General features: G+C 45.8%; 1 protein-coding gene across 4 annotated transcripts in view; it reads right to left on the reverse strand.

Moving 5' to 3' along the window:
- Positions 1 to 3,811: 3,811 nt before the first annotated feature.
- Positions 3,812 to 26,579, reverse strand: part of EEF1A2 (eukaryotic translation elongation factor 1 alpha 2) — a 142,318-nt gene continuing 119,550 nt past the window's right edge. For all 4 annotated transcript variants that reach the window (XM_069650813.1, XM_069650815.1, XM_069650816.1 and 1 more), the window contains exons 7-8: positions 25,432 to 25,666; positions 3,812 to 4,172 (exon numbers count right to left, since the gene is read on the reverse strand). In XM_069650813.1, the coding sequence (XP_069506914.1) occupies positions 4,045 to 4,172; positions 25,432 to 25,666 (363 nt within the window). In that variant the 3' untranslated portion in view covers positions 3,812 to 4,044. The remainder of the gene's footprint in view (positions 4,173 to 25,431; positions 25,667 to 26,579) is intronic.

Consider the following 26,579-nt stretch of genomic DNA (forward strand, 5'->3'; position numbering starts at 1 on the left):
TGGTAGGGCCTGTGAACAATCGGCAGGTCTGAGTAACAGTGCCGGTGCTTCAGTGTTCCCATTACGGTGGAGTACTATGGGACTCCATGGGAAAGGGAACTTACTGTTCCTCCACCGTCCTTAACATACCGGTATTACCAGGCTATCAGGCGCCGGAAGCTGTAAACCGAGATTGCCGGTAGGCCGCCAGTACTACCGGCAGCCTACCAGCAACATTATAATGAGGGCCATTGTACCTTGAAATGTGTACGAATTTTCTTCACAAGTTGTATTTGGTGAATCTTAGATGTTGAGGTGTGTCATATTTCAACTTGCCAAACAAGGTGGAGGCACCGAGCATGCAGTATGTCTGATTGTTATGACTGCCTGTAAGAACAGCGGTCTGTCACTCAGGTCCATTACAGTGGATGGCAGATAGGTATGGCTTTCCTGTTGTGTTTACAACTTATCATTACACAACAAACACTACACACACACACACACACACACTCTCACTTATGCCGAACAAGCACTGCCACAGACACATCCTAGGTAAAAGTGGTCCATGAGCATACACTGACTCAGCACCAGATTTCGGAAGACTCGACAGTGAGTTATCCCAACTGCAGACAGAGAATGGGAGAACATCATCAAGAAAGAAGCGATGCCATATGGACAGATCGTATGAAAGCCTTTAATATGCAGGAACTCATGTAGACACACTTGATGAAAATGCATTCTGCAAACATGCACTCTTACCTGATTTTACAATTTAAAAGTTCCTTTAGTAAAATCAACTGAGAAATTAGCCACATGTGTGCTGGGAATCCAGCAAAAGAGAAACCTATGCCATGGATGAAATATCTAGGAACTTAACCATATTTGCTAGTGCGAATTGGTTACATCAAATTACTGAGTAATGCTACCCAAAATATGGCATTGCTGTTTGATGAGGACATAAAACCTGAGGGGGGTGGTGGGATGGTGTATTTGTAAAGTAGTCCAATCGCTGCTCTTTATTTTGAGACAGCACTGGATGTCTGCTGAGCTTTTATTAGGTCACATACTTTGGGGCGTTCCCAAAACAAGCTAATTCTCCCACTGTTTTTCATTAGGATACCACTGATGACTTTAACACACCCACACATTGGGCCTCATTATGAGTGTGCTGGTCCGGGAACAACGGTGCCGTTAAGCCTACCGGCATTGTTGTTTCCGGACCGGCACACTACAACTTGGCGGGCGGGTGCCGTCCCGCCCGCCAGTGTCAGACCTGGCAGGCGGAACGGCACCCGCCAGCAGAGTTTCACAGAAGCACCTGCACTGTTGATAACGGTGCCGATGCTTCCGTGGTCCCCATTCCCATGGAGTCCTACTGGACTTCATGGGAATGGGGACTTAGAAAATTACCGGCACCTGACTTCCCGGCCACCTGGGTCGGAATACCCTGGTGTTACCGGGAAGTCAGGTGCCGGTAATTCATTACAGGTCTGGCGGCAACCTGCCAGTTTTACCGGCACAGTTACCGCCAGACCTGTAATGAGGCCCATTGTGTTTTATTGCAGTTCTGTGTGTATTTGCAAAACAAAAGTGGTGATGGCTGGAAGGCAGTGCTGGATTATCCATTAGGCCAAGTATGCACCGGCCTATGGACCCACTACTTTTAGGGGTCCCTCGTAACGGATCAAAATAAAGCAGTTCCGAAAATGTAAAACGTATTAGCAGATCATTTGCAAGGGGGGGCCAAGACATTTCAACTGCTTAGGGGCCTCCACAGGTTTTAATCCGGCACTGCTGGAAGGTTTTCAATTAATCTTAACCTCTGGCATTGCGCTGGGCAACCCTCCAGACCATCGTTCTTCACATGCCAAGCCATTACAAAAGAGGAAACACTGTATACAAAACTGTCTTGCCCCCTCACACCCAAAGTTGCGGTCAAACCCGAACTGCTAGGTCACATCCCTTCTGCACGAGACCACAAGCATCCCCAGACATGTTTTGACCTCATTGTACGACATCAGTGAGGAGAGTAGCTTGGGTCTCTAGGCCCAGCAGGCACGGGACCTACATATGGGCATACCTGTCCCACATGGGGTAACAAAAGCAAAACAAAAGAGGTGATGGCAGTACCTGACTGATTTGCATATGTCTGGACCCCTTTTGCAATGGCACAGATGGGCTAAAAAACTGTGGTGTGGAAAGTTACCCAGAGCAGTGCCAGTGGGTCAGATTAATTCCAAGCCTTCCACCAATCACTTTTTTGGTTTTGGTTCTGTGAGTATTTGGCAAAGTATGCCACAACCAAGCATAAACTGTGGATTTAGAAAGAAAGTTCATGTAGACAATGGGCCTCATTATAGGTTTGGCGGTAACCCGGGATACCAGGTGGCATAAAGTATAAGTCCATATTATAGGACTCCATGGGAATGGGGACACGGAAGCACCGGCACCCGTTGCTAACGGTGCCGGTGCTTCCATGACAGCTTCGCCTACTGGGGCCTTTGCACCTCCAGCAGATCAGACCTGCCGGGCACAATGGCCCAGAAAGGCAGTATTGGAGTGTGGCGGTCCAGAAAGGGTGCCGGCACGGAGCAACAAGCACTGTTATTTCCAGACCGCCGCACTCTAAACGAGGGCTGATATCAGTTGATAAGATGGTGGACCCCTGTATCCTGCTTAGGAATCAAAAATATATAGAGCAGGTAAAGGCCAAATCAATCACGTGCACAGAAACTAAATAAACTGGGCCTCATTATGAGACTGCCGGAATCATTTTTTTTTCCGGCGCCCGCAAATGGGCAATTACTGGGGCATTAAAGCCCCCCGTAGGGCTCAATGGGAATGGGGAGGCTGGATGCACCGGCACCATTCAGGAATGGTGCCGGTGCATCCGACATGGTCAGACCTAGTGGACGGAAAATGCACCCGAGAACAGAACTCGTAGTTTGCCGGTCCTGTAGCAACAGTGTCAGCAAGCTTACCGGTACCGTTGTTACTTGACCTGCAAACTTATAAACATATAATGAGGCCCACTCTGTGTGTAGATAGCGACTCCCTGGCATCTACATAGTTAAGTCAAAATCAGCTCTTACTTTTAAATGCACACTTTGATTTTCTTATGACTGCTAAAAATCCTAAACTAAAGCTCACAGTTTTTCTCATCGGAAATACAGATAAATTAAAAAACAAAGTGCCAAACTTGAAGATGTGCGCAGTAGTTAATTCATAAAACACTGTAAATATATATGTTATAATGTTGATCCAGAAGAAAACAACGAGTCAATTCCTTAATTAGGCTAACAAAGTCATTTGCATATTTGCGAGCTTTCGTGGAATGTCTCCACTTCCTCAGGCAGAGATGAAATGCCTGAGGACGTGGAGACATCCCACGAAATGACTTTGTTAGCGTAATTAAGGTATTGACTGGTTGTTTTCTTCTGGATCAACATTCTATTCAACCCTCGGCTAACAAACGAACTGAACTTTAATTATATAGATGTATACACATATCTGTGTGGGTGATTTTATCTGAAGATTTCTCACTCTTGAAAATTGTTCACGTCCTTTATTTACGATGCGTACATTCAAGTTTTCAAGTTGTGTTTTCTACTAATTAATTTCAACCTCTTTGTCCCAATCAGGGTATAATGAATGACATACACATATTGCGCAATGTTTTAACTACGAGCACATGGACAAAGTTTGAGTGACAGGGCAAATTATATTTACAGCTCAAAGTGTTTGTTGTGAAAGATGGAGGGCTCAAACATCTACACAAGTGCAGCATCTCTCGCCCCGTTCACGCTTTGGACAAACCCACACGTGCACAAAGTGGTGTCACACCACGGACACTGTGCCAGCTTTATTGGGGTGTTTTGCGAGGCCTTGCAGACACTAGGACATGGTTTTCCTTTTAAAGAACTTCCATTGGACTTTAATGGTGAGCAGCCAGTCGTTGACATGTGAGCGCTTACAAGCAAAGGGGCACATATGCGCCTCGGGGGGAAGGGTGTGGAGTCCAGGGGGTGGGCACGCTCTCTGTGCGGGGCACAGGTATCCTGCGATTCATTTGGAAGCCTTCTGAGCCTTCTGGGCTGACTTTGTCACTTTGCCAGCACCACCGGTCTTCTTCTCCACGCTTTTGATGACACCAACGGCCACAGTCTGCCTCATGTCACGGACAGCGAAACGCCCTGCAAGAAGGAAGTGAAAGAGAGAGACCAAAATCAGAAGAGGGTACGAAATGGAATGAATGTTGGAGTCTCCGATGATTGGAAGTGGCCATGGGTGAAGAGTGACAACGTGGACATTAGCAATGAGGACATTTGATCATCTCGGGAGGATGGCTCAGGGGCAACGTGCTCACCTTGGAAGCAAGACGACACGCAGAACCACAGGTTCGATCCCCGGGTCCGCACTATAAATAACCTATCATATCAATGGACAACGCAGGGATAGCAAAAGACAGGAAGTTGGATCGAGATAAACAGGATGTGGGCCATGCCTAGTATTGAAAGTCAGAACAGAACAAGGTAAGAAGTGGATGGGAACATCAGAAAGCAGGATGTGTTAACAACAGAACAAGAACTCAGTCAACTGGAGGAGAAGGCCTCAGGAAGCGAGGACAGCAGAAAATAGGGATTGTAATTGGGAGTGGGTTGACTTTGTGCTTCCAGCCTGGCAGCTGCTTCATTTTATGAATGCAGGGATTGGGGAGAACGTCACAAAAAGGATAACCCAGATGCAAAAGACTGCTTTTGAAGACGCTGGATGCCTTGGGACCTTTATTTCTGTAGGACAATATGAGGCTCCTATAATACTGTGACTTCTTTCCGCGTATGGGTGCAGCTACCAGTAACACATTAAACTATATTTACCAAGAGCAGCTTCAACCAAAATAATCAGACAGACCCACTTGACTCTCACATCCAATCTAGTAAAGTTGATCCAGTAAAGAACCCACCATAAAGGGAGGGCTGGTGGGTGCAAGCAGTAAGCAAGCTAGGTGGCTCCGTAGTGCGCTGGCCGGCACGGAGTGACAAACAGCATTTGCCATCCTTTATCATGAAATACAGGAGAGGAGTAAACCAATCTGAGCTAGACTATCTGCATGATGCTCGCCTGCAATTAGGGGGTGCCCTGCTGCAGACCACAGTGCCCACATGTATAAGTCGCCAGCGGGACTGTTGCCTATTGACACCTGTTTTTGAGCAGCACACCACATGCTGTGGCTCAAAAGCGAAAACACAGAGACCTAGCAGGGAGACATCTGTCTAAATGTAGTCAGGACCAGGTCGCTCACCACAGGCAGGTCAGTCATGGAAGTTCCTTCCTGGAGTTGCAGGAGGCAGAGCATGAGCAGGTTGAAGCAGCCACTTCACAAGTAAGAGCAGGAGGGGATGGGGTAGGTTTAGGGGTCTCGTGCAAGTTCATCAGCAGGGGCTTGATAGGCTTTTCGACATAATCTCAAAACAGGTAAATGTATCCAATGCTTACAGGAGATTTTCTCCTAAACTGTTTGATAGCATGAACAACCGGATATCACTTAAGCAATGCTTGAGAAACTGCCTTTGAGCGCTACTTCCACAATGGGTAAATTGTTGCAGTGTTTGCTCTCAAGCTGAAGTATTCATGCAACTTTAAAACTACCACATGAATATGCAGACTTTACGATACTCACGATTTGTGATATTTCAAATCTGGATAAATGCATAGAAAAGGTGCGCAATTGATGTGCACATTTGATGTGCTAACTTTCCAGACAATGCTGAACCACACTGGTCAGGCCTTGCTCATGTATGCAAGTGTAGGTTTATCCAATGCAGTTTATAAAACCAAGATAAACAAGCTGGTTGAGAATACATGTATATTGAGGGTGAATGCATAGAGCTAAACCTGTAAAGGTTGATTGATTGATTTTGCATTTATATAGCGCTACAAACTCTCAGGCATCTGAGCGCTGCTTACTATTACCCACGGTGTGTGGTGCTCATTTATCGACCTCGGAAGGATGAAAGGCTGAGATTAGCCCTGCCGGGATTCGAACCTGCACCAGCAGGCTCTGCATAGATGTCTGTACGTAGGACGCCTGATGTGAAAATGCTGATTCAACATTAAACTTGCTTTGAAAGCCATTACATGAATTGAACATTTTGCAAGAGCATTGCAAAACAGTGGTACTTTGATGATGACATTGAGGTCATTCAAAAGCAGGGCCAGAGTAACTAATAGTTCCTGGGTGGTGACATTTGATGTTGAACTGATGGCATTTGCCTGCTGCACACATGCTATCCAAAGGGATCCCTATGCTCCAGCTAAAATGCACTGCCCTGTGGTCTTGGGACTCTCTTCCCCCCCCCCCCCCCCCGGCCCACCTCCCACTTTGGCAGACTGATATTGGCTAGCGTGCATACTGGGCAGACTTGGGAGTGGAAACTATCAATGTTGGCCAATGGCTCCTATTAGCGAGTATGCATGATAGTGAGAATATGTGTGGTGTGTCTGTGTGTTTGCAGACCAACAAGAACTGCACTTACCATTGCAACATCCTCATCTGGTCTTTTCAATCCCACACAAGTAGTAATACCGTCAATATGATACCTCTAAGAAGTGTGCAGAAAGCAGGCATGCTTGTGCAATACCCCGCTCTACTTGCCTCTCTTTCCATTCAGCACATGGCCACTCTTAAGAGCTGCTGATTGGGGGGAGATGGTCATGTGAAAGCAGGAGTCTGTGTGCATGAGAATAAAGTAGTTACTACTGATGTTTCCTTCCTGTCGAGTGTTTATCCAAACAGGTTTGTGCTTGTGCCAAAGCTCATGTTACTCCAATTCTTCTGTTTCGCCTTCCACTCCCATCCCCAAGTTGCAAAAACATTACAGCCGTTACTTCTTCTAGTTCTTGTTCCCAGTTCTGCTTTGTTACAGCCCTTCTCCATCATAATCCTTTGTCCCAGTCCTTCTCCTTCATCACTGTCCTCCATTATTGTTATTCGACACAACTCTTGTTCACCACAGAACTTCTTTACAGTCCTTCTTCGATGCATCTTTTGACACAGACCTTTTTTGTCAAAGTCCATCTCCTTTGTCATAGTCCTTCATCACAATCCTTCCCTTTCTTTGTCACAGTCCTTCTCCATCGTAATTCTTTTTCCCAGACCTTCGCCTTCATCACAGTCCTTTCCCTTCTCCTTTTCATCACAGAACTTCTTCATCACAATCTTTCATCAGAGTCTTTCGTCACAATCCTTTTTATCACAGTTCTTCTCCTCCCTAATAGTCCTTCATCACAATTCTTCCCTTTCATCGCAGTTCTTGTCCTTTGTCATGGTTCTTCTACATCACCACAGTGCTTCTTCATTGCAGTCCTTCATCAAAGTCTTTCATAACATTCCTTCTTCATCATTACAACCTTCCTTTGTTACAATCTTTCTCTTGCTTCACAGTGATTCTTTCAGAGTCGTTCTCTTTTGTCATAGTCTTTCATCACAGTCCTTCTCCTTTAACCCAGTGCTTCTTCATCACAGTCATTCTTCTTCAGCACAGTACTTCTTCCTCATGAAGTCATTTTCTTTGCACATTCCTTTTCCTTCATCACAGTCTTCTCTTTCGTCACAATCCTTCGCCATTGTCCTTCTCCATCAAGTCCCTCTCCTCCAGAAGAGTCCTTCTTGAGTAAGGCGACCAGAAATGGAAGAAAGGTGGCTACACAAGATCGCAACATGTATTTACTTACTTCATGACAGTCCTTTATCACTGTACTTCTCCTTCATCAAAGTCTTTTTGCTTCATTACAGTCCTTCTGCTTCATCGCAGTCCTTCTAATTCATCACAGTCCTTCGTCCTAATCCTTCTCCTTCATCATAGTCATTCTCCTTCACTGTCACAGTCCTTCTCCTTCATCAGACTTTTTCCATCAGACTTTTTCCATCACAGTCTCCTCTTCATCACAGTCCTTTGCATCTATCATAATCGTTCATTAGCATACCCCCTTGCTCTTTCTTCAGTCAATCTTCACATTCAAATTATGTCATCCACCCCTCCTGCACCCTCTCAAACTGCCTGATCTTCCCTTGACATATTCTCCACCTACCCCAGTGTGTTTGTGTGCATTGTAAGGGTACAGAAGGAGGAGACTGGCACACAGTTGGCATGCTTGTTGGCATAACTCTTTATTTAATCAAAATGAAGAGGAAACCTATCTCACCTTAACTCTAAGAGGGATTTCCCTGCCTCAACTAAAGAACTAAGGATTCGGCCAGAATGTCCAAGTAAATGAAGAGAGTCCACCGTTGTGTGTCAATATGCCTCCTTCTGTCCCTCACACTTGTAACGAATACTAAAGAAGCAGTGGATCTTATTGGTCCAGAAGAATGGCCCCCTTCTTCTGGACAGTTGTCTATAGTTCCAGTTGCAGGTAGGAACTTGGCCTGAGAGAATGACTCCCTTCCCCAGGTCTCAGTTCCTTTCCAAGATGCAAAAGCAAGTTCCAGCTTGTGATGCTATAAGGTTCTCAGTTCAAACTCAAAAGGTACATTTCCAACTCAAACAACAACATTCCTTATTGCACAGTGTTTTCTTCACTATTGGGTTCCTGGAGAATGCCTCCTTTCTCTAGGTATCTTGTTCTCAGTATTTTCTGAGTGTCAGGGGAATGACTCCCTTCCCCGGGCCTTTTTCAGCTTGGTTTCACGGGAGACAACACCAGGGGGTATAGCTTCCTTCCCCTGGTCTTTCTCAGGCTATTTATCACAATTCATGAAGGTTTGGGGAATGACTACTGTTCCCTGACCCTCCTCAGCCTTTCGGAGGCAGTTTGCAATGCCAGCGGAAATGACTCCCGTTCCCTGGATTTGGTGTACCAAGAAAATGTCTCCCCTCTCATGGTACTGTATTCTCACAGTTCTACTCCATCGGGGGGAATGCTTCTCTTCCCATTGCCTTCTTTCTTTTCACCTTGTTTTACTGGCCTGTAAGTTTGGGCCCCAGACTTTTAGAATTCTGCTGCTTTCCTTTGGCCGATATGGCTCACTTTCCTGCCAGGGGCTATGCTGAAGAAGAGGATTTGTAATGCTCTTATCAATTGAGTGCGTATCCCAGACCCGTATTTCTCTCTCGGATTGTTCTGGTCGGTCTGACTCACCCCTATAACAGGAAATGTGCCGAAGAAGAGGATTTGTGATGCTTTTCTCAATTGAGTGTGGGTCCCAGACCCATATTTCTCTGTCTGCCTGTTCTGCAAGTCCTGGCTCAGACCTCTTGGCAGAGCCTTGGCAGAGGTCTGAGCCAGGACTGTCAGAACAGGCAGACAGAGAAACATGGGTCTGGGACCAAAGAAGAGCATTTTTGATGCTCTTCTCAATTGGGTGCGGGTCCCAGACCCGACTTTCATATCTCTTGAATCCTTCCAAAGCCCCACCAAGTGTCCCAGCAACCCTGGTACCTGTGAAGGCCTTCCCTACTGCTCTCTGGTTGGTGTATGGCTTTGTTGTGTCCCCAGTTGGGATTCTGTAGGCTTTGTTTGCCTTTTCATTTGAAGCAGTGGTTCCATATCACTCTGCTCCTCGCTGGCAGCCTGTCTTCCTCTGAACTCCACATCCAGCAGTCTTCGTCATCTGGAGATTGGCTCTCATGGCCTTCCGGCCCGTCCAACCTCAGCAAATGGTAAATGAGCTTCCCAGACGGTCGGTAAGCATCGCAGACGTGGTCTTTGAATTACTCTGCTTTCTGTCTTTCATGATCCTGGCTCCTCCATGGATAAGTTCTCTCTTTGTTCCTCCAGGAAGGGTCGAACACTGTTTCGAGTCCCTCCTCACTTTTTATGCTCATACTGTGTCAACATTGACAGGAATGCCTACTATGGTTCTGCGGCGCATTCCTCATGGCAATATTGGCATGGTCAATCTATACTGGGTTAGTTGGACTCTTCCTCATCTCAGTCTTTCAGTATACTTCAGGTGTGTAGTCCTTACTCTTCCTCATCTCAGTGTTTCTCAAAAGGATTGTGTTATCTCCCCTACACACATACATAGACGTGTAGGGAACTAGTGTTACCTTTATTGGGTAGGAGAATGAAGGAAGTTGTGGTTTAGAGTGGACATACCGCACTCTCCCTGGATAGTTGTCCCCAATCCCACGTGGGGGGATCCCTCCTCAAGAGATCCTCCCACTGAGTATCACCTCCAGGGGGACTATCGGGTAGCAGCCTCACCTCCCAGGCCTCATGAGTAACTCGCCCTCGGGGAGAAGTGACGAAATCCAAGGATTTGTCACAGCATTTTTTCAATATTTTCCAACAACTATAGCTGTTAGCCTGGTCAACGATTGTAAAGCTAGATTGAAATGGCCTGACTATACTGTACATGTTCAAGGTTTTGAAGAAAAGCTAGACTGGCCTCAAACATGCTGCATCTGTACTAGTGAGATGGTAGTTTTCTTTTTTTTAATTTAATTTTTATTACGCACCACATGCCCATGGGCCTCAGTGCACACACATAACAAAGAAAGATATAAGGCAGTAGCGTCAATTCTACTCAATTCAGCTTCAAGTGGAACAACACGTTTTGATGGATTTCTTTAACACAGAGAGGAAGATATCCTCAACGAAAGAGGAAGGGCATTCCATTCTTTGGGAGCTTTCACATCGAATCTTGTCAGAACACATTTCACAAGCTTCAAGTGTAGTTGTAAAAGATTGTGATTGTCAATGGAACGCAAGTTTTGCCTGGACGGATCAGCTTCTAGGCGGCTCGTTAAAGTTTTGAGGGAGCAGGGCTGTCTGACATTTATATGTCAATGACAGCAGTTTGTGGGTAATCCTGTACTTGATGGGGAGCCAATGCAAGGCCCTTCTAAATGGTGTGATGTGATCACATTTTGGTAGACCACAGATGGCTCTAACAGCTCCCTTTTGCACAGTCTGAAGAGAGTGTAGATTAGGTCGAGTGGTTCAGATCAGAATACTGTTGCAGTAATCAATTCAATACAGAAGCGAATGCAAGAAGGGATCTAATTTCAATGGACAAATAAGGCCTTATTTGATGTAGGAGCATCGTAACATATCCACAATAGGAGCGAAGATGGGAAATGTGAGGTTTCATAGACACATCTGCATCCACGTAGACAACCAATGTTTTAACCTGTCTGACTACAGGTATCTCACAACCCATGATCGGGAATTGATTGTAAAGTGGGTCTTGTTTCTTCAATTGAGGGCCCAACGCAGTAATGAGAAGTTCTGTCTTCTCATCACTGAGACCAAGATTGTTTATAGTTATCCCATATTGAATAGCAGAATAAACTCTATTCATGACCTCAGTATCCTGAGAATGATTACCCGATAACTCAAGGATAATCTGGGTATCCTCAACATAGTTGGTATACTGTACTCCCAGACTATCCAAGAGGTTGAATAAAGGCCCAATGTAGATATTGAATTGGGTTGGCGACAAACATGAACTCTGTGGTACTCCACAGGTGGTAATAATGGGAGATGCTCTGGAGTCCTCAATTGCTACTCTAGGGCCCATAAAGAATTGAATCCACTGGGCAGCTGACCCCGAGCAGTGTGTGGTGCCCTTGAGCCTGTTCAGCAAACTGTGTGGCCCACAAGGTTGAATTCTGCTGAGAGGTCCAGTAACATCAATAGTGCAGAATGACTCCTCTCCACAATACTACTCATATTGAACTTTAAGTCCAATAAAGCTGTATCTACACCATGTTTAGATCTAAATCCCATTTGACGAGTGCCTAAGATGTTATTAGTGTCTACAAATTCCTGGAGCTGCAAATATGCAACCCGGTCAAGGATCATCAGAAGGTACGGGACATGATGGGACAATAGTTTTTCCCCATGGAGGGTCCAAGCTGCTTTTCTTCAGAAGTGGAGTAAGCCAAGTGTCTTTAAGACATGAAAGAACTAGACAATTTCTGAAAGCAGCATTCACAATCTTCGTGATCAAAGGAACCAGCAGGTCAAGAGACCCTTTGAAGTTGTTCGCTGGATAAGCATCTCCAATGCAAGAGGCTGGTTTGAAATTAGATTCTTTCTTGGCAATTTCTGCTTCAGTACATTGTCTGAGTTCAAACTCGAGAAACATTGGCTTAATGGCAGCACTATCTGCAGTCTTTGGAGACCATGTATCCGGGGAAGAACCTTTCAGACAGTGCTATCGAGATATAATTGCCTGTTGATGGCCAGAGAGTTTCTTTACAAACTCATCCTGTATTTCCTGATACCAGGCTGCATTCCTAGCTACTAAAGGATATGCTGCGTGTTTACCCTCGATCTCTTTCAAGGTTTTTAAAAAGTTCACTAGAGCTAGACCTGGTGATATTGATTCTGGTGTTAAAATCAATATATTTGGCCTCAATAATGTAGTGTTTTTTTCTGAAGTTTTTTCTTCATTCCCATTCCGAAACTCCCATTCTTTTCTGTTTCCTGGCCTGAATGATATCATCACTAAACCAGGAATTTGATTATTTTTGGTGCTAGAAGGGCAATTATAGGTCAGCTAGATTGTAAAAGATGTGACACCAAGTCAGTGTGGTGATAGGAAAAATAGTAATATTATGAGTCAGTACCCAATCCAATGTGTGACCATCGACCACGAGCTCCATAACTGACTGAGTATAACCAATAGCTCCAAGGGCTACAAGTAATGATGATGCCCGAATATCCTGCTTATCCTCGGCCCAAAGATTGAAATCATCTAGCAGAAGCATTGGTGATTGGGGCTTAAGAATGTCATTAAGGAGAGCATGGAAATGTTCCTCAAACTGTGGCCTACAGTACGCGGGCTTATATAGGATGAGAATACTCACTGGCATATTATGATTAACCTTCATTTTTACAAACAGGATTTCACAGCCCTCAAGGTTTACTGTGTTAACTGAAAAACAATCTAAGTATTCCTTAACAATCAAAGCAACCCCTCCACCTCTCTGCCCAGATCCATCAGACCTAAACATCTTATAGGCAGGCGGGAGAGCCTGAGAGGCTGCAAGATGGGCCGCCTCATGGAGCCACGTCTTTGAGATGGCAAAAATGTCTAGATTTGATGTAAAGTCTGCAATCGCGACTCCATGTTGTACGAGAGAGCGGGGAACTGTTGAGATGCTCTTCCTAAGCAACGTCATTAACAGACAGCAGGTCTTATGAAGTAGAATGCATTTGACAGTTGTTAAATGTGGGCAGCTTAAGTGAACGCAAGGAGATTGACTCAGGTTTATTCTCACCGGATGAATCATTTCCAGAGAACAATATGTAAATGACTAGTGTGTCAGGACTACGAGATTGCAATAGTTCTCCAGATTCTGGTGTTAATACCATGATGTTGCTAGGAGTAGTTGCTTCAGTAGAGTGTTTAATGATCAAGGCAACAAACTCAGAAAGATGTTCATCCTGATTTGTTTCCGTAATCTGGGATGAAATTTTCCCCACCCGGTTTGAAACCTCTAAAATGGGTGCTTCACTAATCTTGCTAGCATGCCTAGTATCTTCCTGAAACAACATATTTTAGTCAGGCTTAGAAACTGGAATAAAAATAATCCATGACCAAATAGCAGGGCACAATCACTGTGTGTGTAGCGTGTTGTGCAGTGGTGAGGTGCAGTGGTGAGGAGGGGTAATTATTTTAGTAGTATGATGCATGTTATCTAGTAAAGCAATGAGATCAGACACAATACCATCGTGTGACAATGGACCTAGGAGGAAGCGCATGTGTAATACAGAAGGTTGCAATCAGAATCAGAATAAGCCACCAAATATACCTGAACAGTATTGGATTCTGCACAGAGGCTATCGGGTGATAGCAAAGCACCAAGGCAAACTGGATGCAAACTTGCAAAAACCAGCTTATCAACTTGCCGGTACTAACATGCTGTCAAGGATAATAAAACAGCACCTGGATTGCTGGGAGATGTAGTTTCCTTGCTGGTATCCCAACTACATGCTAAGCAATGACACAATGCACGAGATTATATTACCTAACTTGAAATGGTACAAATATTTCTAAACAACGAGCTAAACGGCAGCAAACAAATAAATCAATATTAGGAGGCAAAACGAACTGTCAGATGACGTTAGCTTTAAATAGCCGGTGAACAAACTGGCTTCGCAATGCACGAAGGATAATAAAGAAGAGCCTGGATTATTGGGAGATGAAATTCCCTGTTGGTAATGCACCTACTTGGTAAACAATTACACAATGCACAAGATGATATTTCCTAACTTGAAATGGTACAAATATTTCTGCAGAACGAGCTAAATGGCAGCAAACAAATAAATCACAATTAGGAGTGTGAAGGCATCATGAAGTAGAAACAGACAAGTGAATACAGTTTTGGGATACAAACCTTTACTAACTAAAAAGGAGGTTGGAAAAAGGCCTAACTTGCCCTATGCTAAGGTGGGATTTCCCTACCTAAATAAGGCTAATGATACTCTGTGTCAGGAAGTTCAAAGAAATTGGCTGTCTGTGTCCAAAACCTATACTTGCCCTCACATATAATTGGATACAATGTGTAGGGATGCCAGCATCAAATGAGAAGTGTTCAAAATAAAAGTTTGGAGCTTCTTCCAGCTCTTGTGTGGAAAAGGGGTTTCCCATCCCCAAGGTTCAAATAGTCCATGTTACAAAAGAGGGATTCCCTTTCCCAAGATTCCAAGTCTTTCAATGTTCCAAAATACCACAATTCCCTGGGATACTTTCCAGCTCTTCAGGTTTGGTTACCTTTCACCAATTTATAAAGTTCAATTCCTCAATATTAGTTCACATGGTTTTCCTTTATTCAATCACAAAGTGGTTTTTCCTTTGGTAGGTGTATTCAGTCTAGGCGCAGTTGTCAGACCACATGGTCCACCCATTACAGGTCACGCAACTGACACACCCTACTTGGATCTGTTTCATAGGTGTCTTACCACAGTTTCAGCATCACAGGGAGGCTTGGCTTATTATCCTTTCAAGTGCCCTGGAAACTTTATTATTGCTTGTTTTGTCACCATTATTGGCTTTCACTTGCAAAGACCAACATAGGCTTCCCAGAACACTCTCCTGCTCGGAAACGTATTCACTGTTTCAGGTGTCTTGGTCAAAGTATTTTGAGCCCTTCCTCCAGGTTACTCTTGCATACAGGCTTTCTTTTCACACCCATTCATCTCTTTCAGTAAAATTCAATAATGTCTGCTTAACTGTTAGCAATTATTGTTTTCCCCTTGACAATGTTCATCACATTTATTCAGTTCTGCTTGCCTGTTTGGCTTTGTTTGTTAACATTAATTTTCATATTAGTTCACAATCAATTAAATTCACTAGTATGTACGTTTCCTCTGGTTTTATCACAGTACATTAATTTGCTGTTGTATTTATTCTGAATTTCCCCCAGATTATCTTAAGTAAAGGAGTTCACGTAAATACAGTCTCTATCATTTAACAGTTTGTCATATATGGCAAATTTCCCACTGAACCCCATGTCGGTGTGCCCTGGGCTCCCAGTTCTCCTGGGCAGACTCGCCGGTGTTGCTTGGCTTGTCCAGCGTATGGTGTGGGACTGCAGCACTGGCCATGTCTCCAGGAAGCTTTGCCTGTCCTGCCAGTCCTCCTGCAGCTTTGTGGACAGTTTCTCTCTCGCCTGCCAGTACAGACAATGCACCTCACAGCCTCTCTGACTCTGCCAGCCCCTTCTCTGCTGTGGTTCACTCGGCGGCGCTGCTTTGGTTCTCTCCAGGCCTCTCCAGATGCCTCCCCAGTTCAGAGGGAAGCACCAACTTTTCTGTGCAGAGGTTTCTCGCACCGGCCTGCTTTCCACCTTGCTTCCTGCTGTGCTTGCTCTGCATCCCTCTCCGGTTTCTCCGGATTTCTCTGGGTTTTGCTTACACATGGCTGCTCTCTCATTCATGTTCCTCCTCTTCCAACAGTACTGGAATTAAAATATCCTGCCAGCTTGATTAGGTACTCAGCAATTAGACTGTGCATGTTTAGTTCTGTAGTCTGTTGTCAGGTTTTCTTGCATCCTCCTCGTCCCAGTACCAACGTGGTGTTCATGTGAGTAAGAATCAATAAACAGAGGATGTATGGCTCTGGTATGTCTCATGCTCATCCCCGTACCTGACTGGTGTTCACTGGCAGATGATTTATGGGAAAGATATGGCAGGGACTGGCAATAACCTACAAAGGCCTGAGGATATTAGACTCATTAGAAAAGTGAAATGGGGGATACTATTCCTCACCTAAGGGTGCCTCATCCCCAATCCCCAAATCTCCACCACCCAGGTGATCCTCCCTCGCGTGTCCACCCCCATGGTCAGGATCCCATAGGGACAGCCTTTCCCTAGCCACCTCCGAGGATATGTGGATAAAGAAGTGAGGACACCATCCGATTCCTCACAGGAGGCAAAGCAAGCTGGCAGGTGAAGTTGGCTTTAGATAGCCAGAGAAAAACGTTTTACCAGCGCCCCAAGGAAAATAAACAGCTCCTGAATTGCTGGGAGATGTAGTTTCCCTACTGGTATCCCAACTACATGCTAAACAATTCACAAGATTCTGGGCCTCATTACACGTTAGGCGGTAAGGGTTTACCAGTACCGGTAAGGGCACCAGTACCGGTAAACCCTTACCGCCTTACTACGAGTTCCCTTTGTGGGACCCGATCTTAACGGCTGGTTTTGCCAGCCGTTAAAGTAGGCTGCCGCAAAGGGACCTTGGTGCTAATTACGGTACTGCAATTTGCAGTACCGTACAATTTGCGGTACCATAATTGGCGCCTTCCCCATTCCCATTGAGCCCTATGGGGGCAAAAATGGGAATGGGGAAGTGCCTGGGTGAATGGGGAATTACCGCCCCCGCTCACCTTGGAGTAGGGCGGTAATTCCGCCATCCACCAAGGCGTACACAGTAAAATACTGGCGGCAACCATGGCGCTAATGGCGCCATGGTTACCGCCTACCGTTTAATGAGGCCCTCTGTGTTATAACTTGAAATGGTACAAATATTTCTGCACAACAAGCTAAATGCCAGCAAACAAATAAATCACAGTGCACCTTTGTAAGGGAAATTTGCTGTGGCGCCAGAATGCTCAGCCAATACTGCTTTGCAATGGACTTGCACTAGACTTGCACTGGCACTGCCTATGTTGCTCTTGTGCCGATATGTGAGAGGTGCTTTCACTGTTTTTGTACATCCTGCAACTACACCAATTTGTGAGGGAATCTTGGTCTGGCCCTACCCCTACTTCCCATGTATGTACCCTTGCATCCTTTTGTTAGGGGTACAGGCTGTAGCCTTGTGGGACCACTGGCCCAAATAAGGCCAGCCTAGGTTGGGATTACAACGCACAACCTGAATTGGTGAAATACAGTTTATTTAATGAGTAAACTATGCAAAGGTATTTTGCATTATTAGGGCAATGGACTGTTCCTTGAGCATGAGTATGGAGCTTTTGGAATGCCTGGGTAGAAACAATGGATTGTTGACCCCCTCCCAAAGCGTTGCCGGCTGAGAAGGGAGAAAGGTAACAGTTGAGAGGGGAGAGGGTGGCGGGCAGAGCCGGGGGCTCTAGGAGCAAGGGGCTCAAGGGGCAATCAAGTGGTGCGGTCACACAGGGGCACCGCAAATAAAGGGGGCCACCAGCTCATACAATGTTAAGGGTCATCATGACACTTTACATTGTGTGAGCTGGCAGCACCCTTTACATGACACAGTCATGTAAAGTGTCAGTCAATGACTTTCTATTAGTGAGTGACAGAGGTGCGGCGCCAGCGCATATTCAAGAATCACGCATTGCAGGGTGAACAGCAGAGTTCTTGCATCGCTCCAATCCTGTTGTTGAGTTGTTCGAGGTAGCGCTGGTGTTTTATTTCCGTTCATGGCACAGGATGATTCGATTGTGCTTGATAATGAGCTTGTTCCTAGCAACCGTGTGTGAATCCCAGGCCTGGCAACTTTTTTTCCGGATTTAGCCCCCAGTATCCCTGCTGGAAGGCCATTACACTGATGTGCCATGCTGTCTGAAGAACAGCGTCCTTGTATTATAGACCAGAGTCTGTACGGCTGCCATGTCTCAGTTGCTGGTGGCGGCCTGAAAAATCTTGCACAGGGCGCTGGTAGACCTGTGGCCGGCACTTTTGGCGGCTATGGAAGGAGAGAAAAAGGGGAGGAAGAGCAATTGTACCTTAGTGGGGCAGCTATTTTGGGTGGCCCTCAGGGCAGGAAAGTCTAGGCCCACTGTCTGGCGTAATCTTCTTTCCGAAGAGGGAGAGAACGACACACTCCGAGGAACTAAGCTAAGGTTGGCTCAGACAGGGAAGGCATTGAGCGCAGTGCACTGCTGTCCGCGAGAATGCCTCTGGGCCTAAGGTAGACCCATGCCCCGGGTCTCCATGAAAAGAGGGTAATCCAGGGGTGGTGAAGTTTGGCGCTGTGCGAGAGAGGGATGGGACAACCAGTACCGAAGTCTGAGACCAGGTGTGGGAGGATTGGCCTGAAGAGGACCGTAATACTGCCCCTTGGAGGTGCTCACCAAGGTCCTGGTGCCTCGCGGGGACCCCTGAAAGTATGAGGGGTTTGGCCATGGTCCAGCAAGTGTGGGGAGCCTGTACTACCAAGGCCCCATTAGCAGGTGGGCCCAGCAGGCCATGAGCAGCTTTTCCCCATGCTGGACTAAAGGCAGCAGTGTGGGGTGCTCCTTGGACATTGTACCACATTCAAGCGATGCCTCAAGATCAGGCACAGGCAGACAGGTGCAGGCATGCTCCTTCTAAGCACTGACCAGGCACATTGCTGTGAAGTGGGTAGACCCCAGGCATGGGGAAAGCCTGCTGTAAGCCACAGGGGGCCAAACGCTGGAGGCTATTACTTGTGGCTGGAGAGAAGCGTGATTTCTCATAGCATAGTAAGAAAAGTAGGCCACCTCCTTAAATACAAATATGCTGGCAGACAGTTATGATTTATAGGTGCAGCAAATCGTTGAGAGGCCGTTCGGGGTCAGTCTGCACCTGTCCACGTTCACTGGTTATGGTTGTATGTAATTCAGGGACTTCATTTCACCAAAATGCCTGGGGTAGCGGAAGTGACATCACACGACCCTTGACCTCTGATGACATCACAGGAAGTGAAGCCATTTGACCCCCACCCCGAAGTGACATCATGGGAAGTGATGGAACACGACCTTTCAGCCCTTGACAAAAAAGGAAGTGGCATCACATTGCATTTTTCCTAAGTACACTATGAAAAATATGGGTACAATATCACTGTAATGTGATATACATCTCATACAAGAATAGATCACCATATGTATCATTAATATCAGTGTCTATAGGCCCGTATTACCAAATTACTGTGAATACATGCCGACGTTCAAGGCCAAATGATAGTGATGTGTTATTAAATAGCACTTAAGCTAAAGTGCTTTATATTGAATAAATATGCATACAATATCACCCAACCTGTGTTGGTAATGTATCAACCTCAGAAAGATGAAGGCTAAATTGGCCTTGCCGGAACTCTAACATGCAACCTGCAGATCACACATATCGCAGCAGCAAGCGCTCAACCCACTGAGCTATCTTACTGGCTATAGCTATCTCACCGGCTATAGTAAAGTGAGCAATTACATGTCTGAATGTTCTCAAAGTCAGAAATCAAATTACACTCTGTAGTGATACCATTAAACTGAGATTTAACAGCAGGCCAGTTCGTCTGCAGGTCTGGGGGCATAGTTGGCCACATGTCAAACCTGCGCAAATCTAGTTCAAGGGCCATTTAATGTGCTATGGTCAAACAATTCTAGACTGTACACAAGCTTTTAGGCATAAGGATATTGTCAAGTGACCCAGGACAGCGAGATGCAATGTCTTGTGATGATCGTAACACAGACAACGGCAGAATAAACATGCTATAACTGCTACTTGAGAATAGCAAACTACATAGTGCGAAATGGATGCTTATTCTACTCTAAATGCTTTTTGGAAGTTTTTGTCTGCATTGTGAATTTGAGGTGTTTTAGAACAGACTAAATTAGTGACTCAACCCCTGATGTGTGCCTGAAATAAACCTTTACAGAGTCTAGCAATTATTGCATAGAATTCCATAAAGACATTATTTGTTATTCCTATTCTTACTTATTTGGGGTCAGTGCTCGAAGTGTTACACTTGTGGAACCCCCTGTTTTATTTTAAGAGGCCTGAACAAGAAAACCAGCCACCCCAGAATCAAAGAGCAACATGGCACTGGCCACAGTCCAGAAGCTACCATTTAAAAACCAAAAAAAAGAGTTTTCTTTTTTCCTTTTTTTAGGGGTAGCAAGGGAGACCACAGGGGTAGGAAGGGAGAAAAGGGGTCGCAAGTGCGACCAATGGCAACTCCCAAATGACTACCCTCAGGTCATTTGAAAGGAATTGGGGTGCTCCTCGTTCAACCTAAACCCCAGTACCCCCTCCCCATGTGCTACGCTACTATTGATGAGGGTACTGTACATGCTGCTCCAACACACGCACTGTTAGGCTCCAACAGATGCCATATTGCAGGTAGCCCAGGGCGTGATCATCAAAGGTTTGCCAGCTCTTCCTGCCTGTTGCCTTGGCCTCCCTTCAAGGAGATAAAGAGGTTGTAGGTGGGCACAGGTGAATGCAACACCCAGAAGTAATTTGGGTCCGATGTGTACGAGTTTAATACAGCTTTCAGAGGTTACCGTGAGTGCAGGTAACAGCGTGCGCTCATTGTGGTGGCGGCCTATGTTTGGTTCAGCAATTGAGCCGGCTGATTGTGAGCATACTGGCTGCTAATGACAAAAGAGAGCCCCATCCCCCTACCTGCCCCCACCTTGGGCAGAATATCATTTGAGCATTGTGTGATTATTGCTAAGTGTTGCTACTTACCTGTCGATCAAATTGTGTGGTGGTGTCTCGAAAAAGTGTTATTTAATCCTAGAGGTGTTTACAAATTGTCTTATAAAAAACGTACGTGAATTTATCATTCACACTCTTGTGGGGTGGTTTTAAATGAGCAAATGTAGAAGGGGTCTTTTAAAATTCCATTATAGGAGCCAGAGTGTTCCCTTGTATTGCTTTTAAGACGACCTCACTTGTTTAATTTAGTGGGGGGAGGATGGGGAGGGTGTTCTATTATGGTGCTTCTGATGGATTTGCATTGTTGGGCATTTAAATTCGGTTCTTGGGAGTTATTTCAGTTTTTACATTTAATATGGACGATCCAAGTTAGTTTGTTAAGATAGTCCAAACTAGTATAACATAATGGCCGCTGTGTACCTCCGTCCCATCCTTTGTCTGATGGCATAATGGCTGTTGCATAGATCCGTCCTGTCCTTTGTCTGATGGCATAAGGGCTGATGCGTATATCCGTCCCGTCCTTTGTCTGATGGCATAGTGGCTGATGCGCAGATCCGTCCCGTCTTTTGCCTGATGGCATAATGGCTGGGTAGATCCGTCCCGTCCTTTTTCTGATGGCATAATGGCTGATGCGTACATCTGTCCCGTCCTTTGTCTGATGGCATAGTGGCTGATGCGTAGATTTGTCTCATCCTTTGTCTGATGGCATAGTGGCTGATGCGTAGATCCGTCCCATCCTTTGTCTAATGGCATAATGGCTGATGTGTAGATCCGTCCTGTCCTTTGTCTGATGGCATAATGGCTGATGCGTAGATCCGTCCCATCCTTTGTCTGACGGCATCGTGTTTCGTTGTAAGTAAGGCTTCTTGGATCTCCAGGTGCCATGCACACTGTCTTTCCTCTCTAAAGGTTGCTTTGCAGAAAGCAATTCTTTCTCTAGTTCCATAGAACGCTTCTCGCGGAGATCGGCCCGCGCGCTTCATACGTCAAAGGGAGCCTAACGTTTAAGGTTCTGCGCATTCAGCTTTCTGTATTTGCGATGACTTCTTGTGATGCAAACATTGGCATAACAAACAGGTGAGTGTTTTTGCCACAAAATGGACATCTGATGAACACTTTGCTTTATTAGTTTGTACTTTGGTTAAGGTATAGAATTATCTTCTAGTTTGTAGAATATTTGTTTAGCAATTTTAATTTCAACTTTGTTCTATGAAGATTTGGTGACGTTGAGGTTCCTGGTCGTTCTATTTCAGTTAAGGTGCTGGTGTATGCTGGTAATTCGACTGGCGGTGTACCAAATTAAATCTAAAAAATGTACTAATTTTTTCTTGATCGTGTTATAGAAGAGCAGTAGAGCTGACCTCTTCTCCGTAAACACATTCGCCTGTGGGTGTGCAAGGTACATTGCCTTTGCTTTTTGATCTTACACGCAGTTTGAAAATATCTATGTCTGAACAACCACCCCCTCTTTCACTTCTATAAAAACATAATTTGTATGGTTTTGTTAACAGAACATTTCCCTGATGAATAGGCGCCTATAACCTGCAGGCGATGCACTGAAACCGGTTGGCTTGTAATCTCCACGGCAAGCATGTTTTGTCTTTTTGATTTTCCACAACTAGTCCTTCTTTGTATTAATTGTGTTCATATTGGTGAGCATTATATCATGTTCTCTTTATGGGTATTTATTGAATGCTCTGATCCTCTTTATTTCTGTAAAATGCTTTTGATATTACCCTTGTTTGTAATGTATTCACTTATTTCTTCATCAGTACAGATGTTTTGAATTAAACAATGGGATGTCTGTTTCATATTATCTAAGAGAGTGTTTTGTTGGTATGTATTAAAGTGGGTATTAATTACTACTACACTATTATATATATTTTTTTGTTCTAGTTCAAATTGGTGAGGTGTCACGCCGTGACGGGGCGATCTCTGAACCCTCCCCCACCGTTTTGTTGGATGGCCCATGTTTGGGTCAGAACACTCCGGGATGTGACCTTGAGATAGTGAGGGGGTGGGACGAGGGATAGGGTTGTTGGGGCGGGGGCAGTGGAATTCATTCATGTAACAGCGTAGAATAAAGTAGTTTCTGCATTCTATCGGCCAGTGTGCTGGTCTCTTTCTTTGTCGGAGGCTGCCCTGCTTCTCCGCTCCTCGAGCGCGGTATGCTTGACTTTACATGAGGGAATCCTGCTTTGCTCCTGCCCATGTATTTACTCTATGGCCTGCATTTGTGGGACAGGCTCATAGTTTTGGGCTGTTTCTTTCATGGGTGACTGTGAGAGAACTTGTCACTGCTGCTACCTAGCCTGTACCCATTACAATGTATGTTGGTCTGCTTGCAGTGCTGTTGTCCATGATACCTGCTCAGTGTGTGATGAAATCGTTCAATGTGGCTTGCTTCCTGTGCTGTACCTGATCTTTGTGCAGGCGTTAGTTAATTGCTTATCTGTAGGTCAGGGAAATGTACACTTCTGCTTTATGCCATACTTTCTTTGTGTTACTAAAGTTCGTGCTGTTTAGGCCATTGCTGAACTTGTGTACTGAGTTAAGGAAGCAGTGTGGCCTACATTCACGAAACATAAGTGATGTCTTTACACAACAAGTGTATTGCTACTGGGGGTGCTTCATGGGCATTTTGTGTAAAATGTGACATTTTAAAGGACACTGGGATGGCAAATTGATCAAATGTAATAGCTGCACAGTGTACTAAATGCCGTATTGAGGAAATGGGGCTGAAACAGAGATTCTGCAGTTTCCCAGCTCCACTTCCTGGCAGTCTGGCCAATAAGCAGAGCCATTGCCCCATTCCCACATCTGGCAATAGCAGTGACCCATTGGCAGAAATCAGCCAGGCTGAAGACCTTTCGACAGGTGGATTATCTGCACCACCCGATGGCGCTTTGGGTAGCGTGCCACATGTTTAGGGCTGGCGGGTGCAGTCGCATTTCTGTCCTCCGGCCAGATCTCTGAGATTCCAGAGTAATTACTCCCACTCAGCCACTAAGGGTATTTCTTTACCGTCCCTGATGCGTGGAAGGAGGTTGCAAGGAAGTCTACCGCCATCACCAAGCTAGTAGTGGAAGTAGTGAAGCTACTGAAAGCCACTAACACCCTCTGCCTTTTCACTGACTTGAGTGGGGGTTTCTGCACCTCAGTGTGATGAAGGCAGAATGAATGCAGGTGGAGGCAAGACAGTGGCATTGAGACTACAAGAAAAGTCAGTGGTAGCTCCCTCTCCAAGTCGGGGGCGGGGGGATGCTAGCAGTGAGCCAGCTGTGTTGGTTGAAGGAAGCATTAGCCTCCATCTGGCAATCCTTAATTAGATGCCTATTATATCATTAAAGTGGCCCACACTGGCCCAGAAATGTGTCTCACACAGGGACAGGTAGGTGTGTGGTGGGTATGAGGGTAGCAGAGGAATGCTTGATGGTCATTATTTCTAAGTGTGTGTGGGTTTGGTGTGGGTGTGGTGTGTGTGGTGTGTGTGTGTGATAACCAAAGGGCACCATGTGAGGGTGGTGGGCAGAACATGTATGTGAAGAGGTGGGGACACATTTTGCAAGCGGGGATGCTGTAGTCGGGGCACATGGAGTTGATATTGGGGAATGGAAATCACCTTTTGCCTGGAGCAGCTACAATCCTTGCTTCAGCCCTGCATACATGTCACATCCTGTCTGCGCCCCCAGCGCTCTTATTTTTCTTTGCTGCTTGTGGCTCATGTAAGTGTTTTTCTTTCTCTTCTCTAATCCTTGGTGTGCTCTTGTTTCCTTGTCTAGGCTATTGTGCTATGCCTTATTGATTGGGAGCATGTAGATCGTGCGCACTCAGGTATAAGCAAACATTTAATCATTGGTCATACCCTGGCTGAAAGAATACCCAATTCCCCTGTCCCCACTCCAAGGTGCTCTACACCAGTCCCCACCTCCCACCATCATTCATCCTCCCCACATAAACGCAATGGGCGTGTTACTCACACTCCCATGATCCTGTGTTTCTCTCGGGTCACTCCATAGCTTCCTTTTTGTTTGCAAAGGTTGTGACCTGCAGAGTTCTGCTTGTTAGGTGGTCCAGCAGTCTGCTGCTTTCGCTGCGCTCATGAATTTCTCTGTGGATTCCTCTGTGGATTCCAAACATGTCTGGGGATGCTTGTGGTCTCGTGCAGAGTGGATGTGACCTAGCAGTTCGGGCTGGACTGCCCCTTTTGGGGTGGGACTAAGCCTGATTTGCATATGGTCTTTCCCCTTCTGTAATGGCTTGGCAGGCGAAGAACGGTGGTCTGGAGTGTTGCCCCGAGCAATGCCAGTGGTTAAGATTAATTCTAAACCTTCCAGCCATCACCTCTTTGTTTTTGCTATGAAATGCATTTGCCTATCCTTTGACTGTGATATGTAAATACACCAGTTTTACTTCAAAGAAACCTTCAACACTTCATGATTTATTTTGGAATTCCTTCGACTACATATCTACAATGTTCGTGACTACCCGGTCAGGACACAGCTTTCATGTAGCCAAGTCTCGCCCACTGGCGCGAGGAGTCACTTACTATAGGTTTACATGCAATGGAAGAGATGTTGGTGGCTGGTTGGACATATTGAATGTACTCACCCAGGGGAGGATACTGGGAGAAGCTCTCCACACACATGGGCTTCCCGGGGATCATTTCCACGATGGCCGCGTCCCCTGACTTCAGAGACTTGGGGTTGTCCTCCAGCTTCTTGCCAGATCGGCGGTCAATCTTCTCCTTCAGCTCAGCAAACTTGCAGGCGATGTGGGCAGTGTGACAGTCAATGACCGGGGAGTAACCAGCGCTGATCTGCCCGGGGTGGTTCAGGATGATCACCTGCACAAGGAGTACATTGACATAGTCACCACCATTCAACTTCAATTCTCCTTTTACTCTTAACTTGATCTTCTCTTCTTCATCTACCTTGCTTCCTCCCCCTCACTGCTACCTGCCCCTCTTGCTCTCCCGCATGTGTTTTATCTACCAGTCTTTCCCTACCACCTCCTTTTATCTCGCAATGTTCTTCTTCCACTGTCTTTATTCTCTGCTCTTCCATGCTCCTCACTCTTTGACCCACTCTTCCTCTTCCCTTCTCCATTCACTTCCCACTGTTTCATTTCCCTTCTCTCCTCACCTCACACCCTTCAGTCTCCCCCTCACTTTTCTCCTCCCGCTCTTTCACTCCCCTTACGTCCTCATTTCCCACTCTTCCCCTCTCTTTTCTTCTGCTTTCTCTCCTCCTCTCCCCTGCTGAACTCCTGACTGAAACTGCACTGGTCAACTGGCTACCCTCTGATCTAGGGCCCAGGTCCCCTCCCCCGCCAGCTGCACACCTGCACACCTGCACTGCCTTCCAGACAACCCCTGCACTTGGGGGCTGTTTCTGTATCCCTACAGTCCCCACCAGCTCTTAACACTTGATCTCTGCACTTACCCCTGCACTTGCAACTAGCTGGCTGTACTTTTACCTACTGTTTTTATTTATTCTATTTATTTTTTACTGTTGTTCCTATGTATTGCATTGCCCCCTCCCCCTACCCACACTTTCCCTTTCCCCCCTCCCCTGCACTTGCATATCATATCTTCCACGGCTCCTCTTCCATTTCCTCTTCATCCACGGTGTTCATCTCTTCTCTTTCATCAATCCTTCTTTATTTTCCTTCTAATTGACCCCTCTTGCTCTCCCTTTCCATGTTCATCGAGCCATCTTCCTCTCCCTCCACATCATCCCCTCATTCCCTCCATTTCC

Source organism: Ambystoma mexicanum, chromosome 3p (assembly GCF_040938575.1).
Source record: "Ambystoma mexicanum isolate Mex_15411 chromosome 3p, UKY_AmexF1_1, whole genome shotgun sequence".
In the NCBI taxonomy this organism is placed as follows: Eukaryota; Metazoa; Chordata; class Amphibia; order Caudata; family Ambystomatidae; genus Ambystoma; species Ambystoma mexicanum.